Source organism: Odocoileus virginianus, chromosome 7, assembly GCF_023699985.2.
Source record: "Odocoileus virginianus isolate 20LAN1187 ecotype Illinois chromosome 7, Ovbor_1.2, whole genome shotgun sequence".
In the NCBI taxonomy this organism is placed as follows: Eukaryota; Metazoa; Chordata; class Mammalia; order Artiodactyla; family Cervidae; genus Odocoileus; species Odocoileus virginianus.
The window spans coordinates 20,997,975-21,011,650 of record NC_069680.1 but is presented as its reverse complement, the minus strand read 5'-3'; the positions used below and the strand labels follow the sequence as shown (position 1 = coordinate 21,011,650).

General features: G+C 41.0%; 1 protein-coding gene across 1 annotated transcript in view; it reads left to right on the top strand.

The window, feature by feature from the left end:
• Positions 1-12,867, top strand: part of CACUL1 (CDK2 associated cullin domain 1) — a 69,437-nt gene extending 56,570 nt beyond the window's left edge. Inside the window, exons 8-9 of the mRNA XM_020895685.2 lie at positions 8,042-8,085; positions 8,512-12,867. Of these exons, the coding sequence (XP_020751344.1) occupies positions 8,042-8,085; positions 8,512-8,552 (85 nt within the window). The 3' untranslated portion in view covers positions 8,553-12,867. The remainder of the gene's footprint in view (positions 1-8,041; positions 8,086-8,511) is intronic.
• Positions 12,868-13,676: the final 809 nt, after the last annotated feature.

Genomic DNA, 13,676 nt, shown 5'->3' with positions numbered 1-13,676 from the left:
GTGGAGAAAAGGGAACCCTCTTACACTGTTGGTGGGAATGCAAATTAGTACAGCTGCTATGGAAAACAGTGTGGAGATTTCTTAAAAAGCTGGAAATAGAACTGCCATTTGACCCAGCAATCCCACTTCTGGGCATACACACTGAGGAAACCAGATCTGAAAGAGACACGTGCACCCCAATGTTCATCGCAGCACTGTTTATAATAGCCAGGACATGGAAGCAACCTAGATGCCCATCAGCAGACAAATGGATGAGGAAGCTGTGGTACATATACACCATGGAATATTACTCAGCCATTAAAAAGAATTCATTTGAATCAGTTCTAATGAGATGGATGAAACTGGAGCCCATTATACAGAGCGAAGTAAGCCAGAAAGATAAAGACCACTACAGTATACTAACACATATATATGGAATTTAGAAAGATGGTAACGATAACCCTATATGCAAAACAGAAAAAGAGACTCAGATGTATAGAACAGACTTGTGGACTCTGTGGGAGAAGGTGAGGGTGGGATGTTTCAAGAGAACAGCATCGAAACATGTATATTATCTAGGGTGAAACAGATCACCAGCCCAGGCTGGATGCATGAGACAAGTGCTCGGGCCTGGTGCACTCGGAAGACCCAGAGGGATGGGGCGGAGAGGGAGGTGGGAGGGGGGACCGGGGAGTACATGTAAATCCATGGCTAATCCATTTCAATGTATGACAAAAACCACTGCAATGTTGTAAAGTAATTAGCCTCCAACTAATAAAAATAAATGGGGAAAAAAAAAAAAAGAGTGGTTGGGTATTGACTCACTTCTCTGGCTTGGGCAGGGGATGGCCACGCTCTTTCGCAGGTTCTGAGGCCACATTCAGCCTCAGAACACCAGCCTTGATCAAGATCACTGTTTGTCAGTTTCTCATTTCAGCACCGGTTAGAAAAGAAAGCAGATCCTTTGTTCTTTGTTGGCATCTATTCCCTTTGTGTCCTGGTGGCATCTGCATTCATGTGGTAGAGGAGCCACTGAGTAACCCACCAGTCATTGTCCACCTCGTGGGCAGCTGACACTGGAAGGGCTCGGTCAGCTGTCAGAGGAAGCTATGTAGACAGGCCCACGAGCCCGCCTTCTCTGTGGCAAGTGAGAGGAACAAAAGGCCGTGGGAGAGTCTGCATGCCAACAACTGACTTTTCTCCCTGATGTCCAGTGATTGGGTGTCTTCTGACATCAACTGTAGTATTTCTAACAGTGGTACTATTTTCATACACAGAATGAGGCCATTTAATGCTATAATAATTTTACTTACTCAGTTTTGAAGAGCTGATACCGGTTTGTTTTTTTTTTTTAATAAAGATTAAAAAGCATACACTGAGAAGTTTTACTCCCGCCTGTCTCCCTGTCTGTTCTCAGCCATTAGGTAACCATTTTTTATTAGTTTCTTATGAGCCCCTCCAGCGTTCATATCATATAGAGATAGAAGCAAGCACAATATATATTCTTAGTTTTATTCCTTTCTTACACATTCTGTTGTGTAAATGTACTATAACTTAACCAGTCCCCTATAGATGGCAAATTGAATCATTTCCAGTCTTTTTGCTGTTACAGAGAATGCTGCATGCATAATTTTTATACTGGTTGTCAGTATGTTTGGAGAGTAAATTCACTTAAGTTAGGTTGCTGAGTCAAGAGTAAATGCAGTGGTAATTTTGATTAATATTGCATATAGCCCTCCATAGGGGACTATGCCAGTTTGTGCATTCACCAAGTGAAGTGCCTGTTCTTCACGTCCTTGCCTATGGAGTATGTTGTTTACACTGCCAATCTGGCAGGTGAAAAATAATTACTCAGAGTTAGTTTCATTTGTGTTTCTCTTATTATGAGTGAGGCTGAGCATACTTTCCTGTGTTTGTATTTCTTTTCCTGTAAATGGTTTCTGCTTTTTTGCTCATTTTTCTTTTTGATTGTTAGTCTTTTTTTCTTGGTTTCTAGGAGCTCTTTCTATAGTGAAGAGATTGTTTGCCCAGAATGACAGTTTTTTTCTCATTTTCTTTTGACTTTGCTTATGGTCGGTTTTTTGGTGTGTTTGTTTTATTTGAAGTCATGTGGAAGTTTTTTTTATTTTACGTAACTTTATCAAGTTTTTTCATTATGGCTTATGCATTCTGAATTATAGTTAAAAGTTTTTTCTTGAAATGTTTTAAAAATAAATGCAGAATAAACTGAGTATACCTCTTATGTTTTTTCCTAGGCTCACCATAATTTTGAATTATTTTATGCTTTTTCTCCATGTTATATTTGAGTGTTTGCTTTTAATTTTAGAGATGAGCTTATCAATGCTTTTAACAAACAGCCCTCTGAAGGCTTTTATTTCTGTGAAGCAGTGTAGGAAATAGCTCTTGTAGATTTCTTTGAACACCTGAATTCACCTTACAGAAGAGTGTGGAACACACCCAGAGACATTTTCCTAATCCTGATTTTGGAGCTGGAGTAGGAGAACAGGGTGTAAGGCTGTTTGGTGTCTCGTCGCTCTTATGTAAAACATGGGACCTGGAATGAGAGAACAGGGCGCAGGACTGTTTGGTGTGTTGTCGCTCTTATGTAAAATCTGCTTGGGGTGAGTTGAGGCACTGACTCCATAAATAAGCTCAGGTAACATTGCCTTTGAACGTGAAGGACTAGCCTGGCACTGTTCTAATAAGGTCAGGATGGTCAGGTGTGTTCATTCATATGAAATTTAAAAGCTAGTATTCCAAAAGATGATAAAATTAAAAATGTTTTATTTTACAAACTGAGTTGAGCTATTTTCCGTTAACAAACTACTCTACATTTATTCTGAAGATTAAAGTCTGCCTCAAGGGGAGGAGCCAAGATGGTGGAGGAATAGGACGGGGAGACCACTTTCTCCCCTACAAATTCATCGAAAGAACAATTGAACGCAGAGCAAGCTTCATAAAGGCTGCCTCATGACTTACTCTGTTGGGTGATTTGCACAGAGTAGGCCCTGATTTCAGCGGACATTCTGAACTGTTGGGCTGGCTAAGACCAGTCAGAAAGGGTGTGCACACACCATGTACTTAGCAGCTGACGACAATCACCTGCGCTTCTAGCACTTGTGTCTGGACCTTCCATACTCTGCTCCTTCCAAACTTGATGCTGCCTTTGATCATTTTTGGCTAGAATTGTTTTAAAGAAATGGTGTCCACTGATGCAAAAAATACCATATAAGCTGTCTAACAAAAATCCTGTTACTGGCTGCCTTCATGTGAGCAATCTTTTTATGGTTTGTGTCTAGCCATACATGATTCCTGTTCAGCTTTGCAAGCTATTTTTTCATTTGAGGCTGTATTGCATTTACATGATGTAGGGTATGACAGTGCATTGCTTTAATGTGGGTGGCACAGTCTTTGAAATGTTTTAAAATAAGTGAACATTGTCAAATATATCGTCTTTGTAGTTAATGGACAGATTCTTATTTGAGTTGGAGTTTATGTGAGACATCTTTAGGTGCATAGAAATACAGTGTGGACTTATTTCAAAGCCAGAAGAAACATACCAGCTAAAAGCAGTAGTTTTTTTTTTTTTTTTAAATGTTACCTGCATAGTTGAATTGCTTATTGGGGGGAAGGGCAGGCTGTTGTCTGCTGTTGTCAAAGATTACATTATGGAAGATAAGCTCACTAGGGAACTTCTAACATGCAGGCCCTCAAGGTCGAGCATCCTCATTCAAATCCATCTATGGGCCTTTTCAAAGCGTGTGCCAAATAGCTTTTAAAGGCAAGTAAACCATTTTTGCTGAGTGACTGTCCTGGATTTCTAGAACAAAGTAGAACCTTGTTAGGGGTACTGTTGTTCTTTTAGCTGAGACGGTCACCCAAGGATCAGGGCTTTTTCAGTAGTAGCCTGGGTCTGGTGTTGAGGGCAGCTGACTTAAGAGTGTTATCAGAGAGTGGTTTAACAACCTCATGTACATCACACTGACATTCTGTGTGCCTACTGTTGTTTTCATATGCGTATTTTTCTCCTGTTACTTTAAAACGTGTTTCATTTTTAAAAAAAATTTTGGTGGTGGGGTTGGGAATGAAGTTTGTTTATAGAAGTCTAAGTTCCAGATTCAAGATCTATCCTGTGTCTTCCTTTTTGATCAGCATTAATTTACTTGTTTCAGAGTATTTGGTGAATGCTGCTGTGATGATGTTACATGCCTCTGTTCATAGTTCTTCAGGCACTCTGTCTACCAACGCTAATCCCTTGTCACCTCCACTATTATTGTAAGGGATTAGATTTAGGTCATACTTGAATGGCCTAGTGATTTTTCCCTATTTTCTTCAATTTAAGCCTGAATTTTGTAGTAAGGAGCTCATGATCTGATTTCATTCCAGTCCCAAAGAAGGGCAATGCTAAAGAATGTTCACACTACCATACAATTGCATTCATTTCACATGCTAGCAAAGTGACACTCAAAATCCTTCAAGCTAGGCTTCAGCAGTACATGAACTGAGAACTTCCAGGTGTACAAGCTGGGTTTACAAGGGGCAGAGGAACCAGAGATCAAATTGCCAACATTTGTTGATCGTAGAGAAAGCAAAGGGCTTGCCTGGTAGTTCAGCTGGTGAAGAATCCTCCTGCAATGCAGGAGACCTGGGTCCAATCTCTGGGTTGGGAACATCTCCTGGAGGAGGGCATGGCAACCCACTCCACAGTATTCTTGCTTGGAGAATCCCCATGGACAGAAGGAGCCTGGCAAGCTATAGTCCATGGGGTCGCAAAGAGTCAGACATGACTGCGCGACTAAGCACAGCACAGAAAAAGCAAGGGAATTCCAGGAAAACATCTACTTCTGCTTCACTCACTACACTAAATCCTTTGATTGTGTGGATCACAACAAACTGGAAAATTCTTTAAAAGATGGGAATACCAGACCACCTTACTTGTTTCCTGAGAAATCAGTGTGCAGGTCAAGAAGCAACAGTTAGAACCAGACATGGAACGACGGACGGGTTCAAAATTGGCAAAGGAGTACGTCTAGGTTATATATTATCACTCTGCTTATGCAGAGTACATCATGTGAAATGCCGGGCTGGATGAATCACAAGCTGTAATCACAATTGGTGGAAGAAATATCAATAACCTAAAATATGCCGGTGATACCACTCTAATGGCAAAAAGTGAAGAACTAAAAAACCTCTTGATGAAAGTGAAAGGGGAGAGTGAAAAAGCTGGTTTAAAGCTCAGTCTTCAAAAACTAAGATCATGGCATTCAGTCCCATCACTTCATGGCAAATAGAAGGGAGAAAAGTGAAAACAGGGACAGATTTTATTTTCTTGGGCTCCTAAATCATGGTGACTGCAGCCGTGAAATTAAAAGATGCTTACTCCTTGGAAAGAAAGCTGTGACAAACCTGAACAGCATAATAAAAAGCAGAGACCTCACTTTGCCAACAGAGATCTGTACAGTTAAACCTATGGTTTTTGCAGTAGTCACATGTGGGTGTGAGAGTTGAACCTTAAAGAAGGTTGAGCTTTTGAAATTGTGGTGCTGGAGAAGACTCTTGAGAGCCCCTTGGACAGCAAGGAGATCCAACCAGTCAATCTTAAAGGAAATCAGTCCTGAATACTCATTGGAAGGATTGATGCTGAAAGCCCAATACTTCGGCCACCTGATGCAAAGAGCTGACTCTTTGGAAAATACCCTGATACTGGGGAAGATTGAAGGCAGAAGGAGAAAGGGGGCAACAGAGGATGAGATGGTAATAGAGCATCCCCAGTTCAGTGCACATGAATTTGAACAAACTTGGGGAAAGACTGAAGGACAGGGAGACCTGGTGTGCTGCAGTCCATGGGGTCGCAAAGAGTCGGACACGACTTAGTGACTGAATAGCAACAAAGCTGTGATAACAGTACTGTAATATTCTCAGCTGGCTTTGGCCAAATAGTATATTAACAGTAGAGGTGTTCAAAAGCAGCATTAGGGTGGATCTGTTTAGAATTTGTTAGGCTGTCTAAACCTAGTTCATGCTAGGTTTTTCCCTCAATGTTCAGTCAAGAGAAAAATCCTTCAGAGACCGTTTGGTGTGTTCTCTTTCTTCTGGTCCTTAAGACTCCTCATCCAGCTTAGCAAGAGGTTTCTGTTCTGGTCTTGATGGTAACCAGAGAAAGTGGGAAAGTTTGGTAATCTGGAAGATTACACAAAAACATGAAATAATTACTTAGGCTAGCATTTTAATCCATCTGTGAAGGCTATTTATTACTTATGCACTAATTTGTTAATTCAGCAGATACTTCGTTTTTCTACTCTGCACCTAGATACTGCTTCTAGATACTGGGTGAACAAGACAGGCAGAGTTCCTATTTTTATGGAGTTTATACTCTGTTGGGAGATAAGTAGCAAACATGTAAACAAATTATTTCTAATAATAATGAGTGCTACACAGAAAAAGAGATGGAGTGTAGGATAGAGTACCTGACCAGGGCATGCATGAGGGGCTGTTCCCCTCCCTTGGTGATGTAATGCCCTTGAAGAGGAAAATTCCAGCTGAACAGTAAGGAGATAGCCATGTGGCTAACTTGGGAGAAGAGTGTTGCAAGTATAGAGAGAAGTGCAGAAGTGCTAACATGTCCAAGGGACAGAAAGAAAGCCAGAGTGGCTGAAGTGTAGTGAACAGAGAGAGGAAATGGGTGTGGAGAGGTAGATACGAGCCATAAGTCACAGGGCTGGGAAAATAAATTTGAATTAGAGTTGTTGTTTTTTTTTAAACTGTCATAGAAGGCCACCGAAGGGCTTTTATTCAGAGACATGAAGTCATCTTATATATGCTTTTAACATAAGATAGCTCTGGCTCTTGCCTGGACTAATACTAAGATCTTGCAGTGGTGTAGGGGACAGGTGAAAGTGGGTTGGGGTTGGCATTGTAGCCGTGGGGTCGAGCAGTGGTTGATTTTGGGTTATGTGTTGAGACAGAATGCCCCAGAGTGAGGCAAAGAGAGGAATCAAGGATGAGCTAGGATTTGGGGCCTGAGTAATTGGGCGGATGGTGGTGCAGTTTATTGAGGAAGGCCTGGGGGTGGAATGCGTTCTGGCAGTGGTAAATTTGCAGAACATGGAAGTCATCCAGGTGACAGTGGTGATGAGACCACTGGGCCTCACAGGACCGAAGTATCAGGAGGGAATCAGAGCTGGAGATAGGATTCTGGGAGCCATTGGCATAAGGGTCATATTTCAAGTCACAGGACTGGTATGACCATTCTCCTAGACTAAGGAGAACATACATGGAGAAGAAGAGAAAGTGGCCAAGGACAGAGTATTGGGCAGCACATGGAGTGTTTCAGGAAGGAGGAGGTCAACTGAGTAAATGCTGCTGAGATTGAGGAAGAAAAAGCTAGTGGACTGGTTATTATTACTCATTATTTAGGCATTTTAGTCATTTGTCTGGGTTATTGTCTAAGAAACTGCAGAGACAAAAGTAGGATTTACAAATAGCGAAGAACTCTTATTTTCCTATCTCTTAAGTGGAACTTGAACTTCTGTAGGTCTTTGGGTATTTCTGTAGGTATTTAAGGTGAACTGTTTACTGTATGTAAAGGTTCATGTTCTATCTGCTAGAAGGGTATTCATTAAGATTTCTGAGATTTTCCAAAAGCTTTAAGCAGTTATCAATCCCATAATAGGACTCTTAAGGGAAGATTTTAATTTATTCTATTTCATAGTTGAAATTTGCCCTGTTATATGCAGTTCACCAGGGATGTTGTTAATAGAGCCTAGATTTGTCTTCAAAGACAGTTTAATCTGAACCAGTTTCTAGGACCTATCTTTATAGATAATCCTTACTTCATTTAATAGCTTTCTATATTTAAAAGGTAGCACCTTTTAGCTAAGAATATTCAGGTTATAAATGACTCAACTGCTGTTTACAAGTTTAATGTCAATTTTAAGATAGGATGTTAAAATTGAAAAACCTACTCAACTTCCATCATCAGTGATGCTAATTCATTTCTCCTCTGCTTTGGTGTGTGAAGATGTCAGTCAGTTCTGTTGACTTCTTCTTTTCTTATCCCCAGAGGTGACCAGTCCCGGAAGAGAGCTGGGGATGAGTTGACTTATAGTAAGTAATGATGCTCCTTACCATCTTTGATGGTTTTGTGATGTAAAGCAGCCCCTGGCTATAATGATCTCTGCAGAGTTCCTGATGGTGGTCTCCAAGGGCACTGTGTATGGTCAAGTTCAGACTGTTGGGCAGGCCATGGCAGCTCTGAAGCCCTGTTGCTGGTGGTAGTTCTCAGGCAGTTGTCGAGAGGCTGCCAGTTCTTTCATCTCCACTAGAATGAGATAAGTGTCCAGACTCAGTTCTGGGTGATATGGTCCCCTTTCTTGTCATTCATAGCCACGTGGTTTTGAGGTTTTTTCCTGATCTACTTTGGGGAGAGGGGTGAGAAATAGGTGTCACATAAGCAGATTTCTACCTTTATCAGATGCTGGGTGTTGTTGATACTTCTCCCTTTTCCAATGTTTTTTTTTTTTTTTTTCCCAGACAGCTCATCAGCCTGTGCAAGTTCTAGAGGGTACAGATAGTGAATGTATTGAATGTACTTTACTTCCTGAGAAGAGGACACTGGAGCTGCAGAGACTGTGTTCAGAGCGCAGCGGGGTCCCACAGACACTCCGGAGCCGTGTCGCCAAGCTCTTCTTGGAAGAGGATGCTGGACTTCTTACTTTGGTTTGTAATTTAAAAAAAACAAAACTAAATGAAACAGTTGCTGCTAGACCTGGGGATGATTTTGAAATGGAATGGGACAATCTTCTAACAAGTTTATCTACAGATTCTGTGAGGAACACACGTGAAGAGTGACCATTGCTAAGTGAGATCCGGCAGCCAAAATCAGCAGCTTCCTCCAAAAGATATAAGAGCAGAAGAATCTTTTCTTTTTTAAAGCACTTGTTTTGTTCATTTGTGGACTTGGCACTTTGGCATATTGGTTTCACACATCAAGATGTCTTTGCTTTAAAATCAAACAGATCATTACAAAATACAGTATTTTTCGCCCATAACCAAAATGACCCCCTTAAAAAAAAAGAGTTGGTCTTTGTTTAGCATTAGAAAGTCTTGTTACAGGAAAATGCTAACTCTGCTTTCAATATAACTTCTCCCCACCCCCACCCCCACCCCCGTCAGTTCACAACTCTTCTACGCTGTGCCTTGAGCTTTGTGCACTTTGCAGCTCTGTGACCATGTTGTCAAACACAAATGCTTCCTGAAAAAGCTGATGGTATTACAGTCTGACCCACCAAGATGTCGGGTATGACTTCATAGCAGGACTCTGAAATCAGTGGGGAAAGAGAAACATGTTGCACACGGGTCAGATTTCCCCCTGCCTCGCAGTGGTGTTTTCTTGTTAAATGTTGGGGACCAACTCTTGTAGAACATTTCCATTCCTCTGTCATTTAACAGGCTCTCCCCAGCTGCTGTAGTGTTGGCATTACGCTAGTTTAGCGTTGGGCAGTACTTTAGCACTAAAGCTCCCTTTTTAATACTGTTGAAAATTACCCAGTTGTCCAAGCTGGTTCCTGTGATGCTCTAGGAAGCAGATACGGTTATTAAATCCAAACATAATCAGTAGTGCGGGATTCCTGATCAGTCTCATTCTAAATGGGTGAGATAAGTACTTAAAAAAAAAGTCTGTGGTCTGTATCTTTTAAAACATCATATTTGAGTGTCATAGAGAAGTAGCAGCTCTGGCCAAGCTATATTTTCTGTTTCCATACACTCACAGTGTTGTTTAGTTCCTTATAAAAGACTGAAGCTTACCGTATTGATTTTGAAAGGCAAAGGAAAATAGATGCGACAAGGGGAAAATGTTTTTTTTCTCAGTTTTGCTTAAATCTAAATTGAGCATATGCTTGACTCTCTTTGGCTTTGTTGGCTATGTCAGACTAATTTATCTCTTCAGAGAACTAGGGGCAAAAAAAGAAGACATATCAGGGATACTGACTATCACACTTGTGATTTGCAGGTTGTTCATAGAATTGCCTCTGCCAGTTCACTTGGTCCTTTTGCGGGGAGCAGGCTCGGGGTGAGTTCGAAGTGTAGTGTTAGGAGCAAGTCAAGTCACCGAATAGAAATCCTTTATTTGTAAAATTCGTATTCAGAGAAGCAAAAGTTAAACGTTGTCAGATTTATTTTTTTAAGTATTTATCAACCAGAGTTGGTAGATTTTGAGGAGGACTTTGACGTGTGCTCCTTTAATGCCGTGAGCATCTTGAATTGTGTTGATAAACACTGAAACTGCTAAGACTATTGACAGGCTCTCATTGTGCCCTGGACGGTTTGATTTGCCACATCATAACATTCCAATGTCAAGGAAGAATTCTCTTTTATCATGAAGTTCAGATTTTACTTTACTCAATGGACTGCTTGCTGCAGGCTTATAAATATAACACCTGCAACCAAATTCTCTCAAGTAGTTTTAATAATAATATTTCTGAAAAGGAATGAAATTGGAATGTTTTGTTAAATGTGGATGAATGCTTCATTATCCTAGTAATGTACCCAAATGGTTTTTCTGGGAAGGAAGTATTCTTTGGCCAACAATGGAACCTTCCCTATAAAAGCATCACATTAGGATGTGAATTGGCATTAAAATCTTTGGATGCTTTTTGCATTGTTTAGTTAATGGGGGAATAGTTTGTATTGTCTTCTTTTTATTTTGTGTGTGTTAACAAAGTGGACAGAGTAAAGTTTGCAGAATTTAGTCTCTAAGTTTTTGCCCGGTGGCTGCAGCTCGCTGTGGTGAGGGCTTCATGGTGCAAAGCTGTGATTGGAAGGCACTGGCGGAACACCTTCTGCCAGTGCATCCAGCCTGGTTCCTGCTCATCTTGGCCTTTTGAGGTGCACTGCAGTGTGAAGAACTTCTTTCTTTAAGTCAGTATTGACCGTACTTATTTAATTGGGATTCTTAACAAAATTCTTAGTCTGCAACGAAGAAGTAAGAAATGCCTCCATTTTGTATTGACTAAGCACTGTCTGCCTAAAAGTATTTCCTTCATGTGTTCACTTGTATTCTTCCTGCCAGTACAGTATGTAGTTTACACACCATAGTTAAACACTGGCTTTTTATGGGGCCCAAATCATCAAAGGCAGAAAATTGTAAAGCAGGTTGATTATCTCATGAGTCAACACATGCAGTTGGTTTGCCAAAGGGACTAGTGTAGACATGCAGCCTGAAGCTGGACCCTCCAGAGAAAGCCAGTTCACTCACTCTGGGATGGTGACACTTCACATCAATAGGTGGTCGTTGTTTGGAGAGATGGTACTTATTTTAAAGTTGGCATTAAGCTTCAGTGTGTGTTGTCTTATATCCTCATCACAGCTGCACCCCGACCTGACTGCTGTTTTTCTGTGGGGCAGAGAGCAAAACCTGGTGGTGTGACTCTTCATCTACTATTCTTAGATAGGACTTAGTGAAAAGAGACAAATACCCGGGCACATGAGCGGTGCATTATTAAATTTTGTGGAAAAGTGACTTTATCCCCTGTCCCTTTTACAAGTTGGAGGCAGTTCCCCTCCCTTCCTTCGAGGTGCGGGATGAAAGTCAACGTGTGAGTAAGTGAGCTTGCAGAAGAGTGGGCTGTGGCGATACCGCTGCATGCACATACATCCCCAGTGCTACAGCCCCGGACGCCGTCACTCCTCTTGCTGCATGCCACGCTTTCTGTCAGGTTGCAAATTTGCACACACAAAGAATTCCTCAGGAAGAGTTTGCACACGCATCACCTCGCTGTAAAATTCTGTACCGACCAAACAAGGGATTTGAAAGTTCTTCAGCACAAAAGGATAACTTTAGAGTGATGGTCTGTGCACATGTACAAGCAAAGGTAATGGTGATCCTGCAAACACAATTGGTTTCCGGAGCTAAGTGAGCAGGAGCACTTGTGTCATAGTATTTAAAGAAGCTATTTAATCTCCCAGGGTCACCCTTCAGATCTTGTCTTCTCATTGAAACTGGCTCTCTTTTCTTCTCTGTGTTTTTTCTTTTTTATTGCAGTTTATTATTTCCATGATTATTACATGAGGCATTATCCTTGAGCTAAAATTCAATTGTCCAGTAAGCAGCTAGTATTAGATAACATTGTTCTATGAATATACACTAATCTGAGTTATTAAAAAACAAAACAGATCCCCTGCATTAGTTATCCAATCATTGTTTGGATTTTTTTTTTTTATGATATCTTATTGAGCTTCAGAGTATTACGTTGACTTTAATCCACTTTAGACCTCTTAATGGGACTTTAAATTTAAGATCAGAATATGAATCCCTTGACATACACCTAGAAGAGATTTATAAGGACCTTTTTAGTTGTGATTACTCTTTTCACTAAGATTGCATAAGGTGAAATTTATGTTTATCAGAAGGTAAAACAGAGGTCATAGGTATTCATGGAGAAATGGCTTTCCTGTTATTTTCCTTACCGAGTTGAAATGTGCCCCAGTTTCTGGCCACCAGGATCTGTGAAAGGACCTTTGTTCTTTTCAAGGGAAATGATTCCTCTTCTGTTCCCACTGTTCATTAACTAAGTCATTGACACTTTCCCATGTCCACTGGCCAAGACCTCATTTTGAATCTCTTTCCAGAGCCAAGTGGCACACGTACCTATACTATTTCTGCTTATGTTGGTGGAGTGGCTGTGGGAGAATTAAAGAAAATGCTAATCAGAGGACCGTAGGGTATATTGTACCCCTGCTGATTGGAAATTATCTTCATTTCTGGTTGGATTGCATTGTTTAGAAATGCAATGTGTTACTGGCTTATAATTCTGGGAAATTGATAGTGTGGCTCTGAGGTGAATTCTGTGGTTTGAAAAAAATAAATATTTTGTATTGATTCTCAAATGTCATTTCAATGTTGTGACTGTGTACTAAATGCAATAAGACTGTGGCTGTTCTCTTCAAAGGGTATGTCTTGTTCAACAGTTGGCAAGTTAATTGCTCTCATTAGCCCTGTTTGTCAATACTACAGCCATGCAGTTCAGGAGAAGTTGTTCAGATGTGATGTGGGGAGTTATGACTGGAGACAGGAATGCTTGAGAGTGAATGGGAGGCCAGATGCAGACAAAAGGCTTCTGCCACCCACCAGCATAGCCAGAGCAAGGATGAAGCGATGAAGTCTAGTTCCTGGTGGTTCTTGTTTGTCAGAAAGCATGGTGGAGCTTAGAACAGGATGTTCTGTACATCAGCTCTTTTATGAATCCAAGAAGAACAAAATGGTGGATGAAACTCTTATTGACTGGGGATTCAGAGCCACTGACTTCGGCTCTGACCTTTGACTCTTGATGGATTTTGAGTCACTCCTGTATTAGGGTGTATACCATCACTCTGAAACATTGTGGTTAGTGAAATAAATCTTGTACAGGTGCCCTTGGCCTTGTTATGTTGACACCTGGTTTACTGGAACTTTGCTTTAATACAGAGTGTATGGTTTTGCTTATAGGATGTTCATGACGCTCCCCAAATGATAATGACACTCTGTATTCTACCACATTCATTAGCCTGCAGCATGAGTGGCCATCCTGACCCCACACCAGTGTGAGTGTGGGTGTGTGATGATGCTGATCAGAGATGCTGATCAGAGATGACCAAATTGGATTTATCTCAGGAATGCAAATTGGTTAATGTTGGGAAGTCAATTAATGTGACCCGTC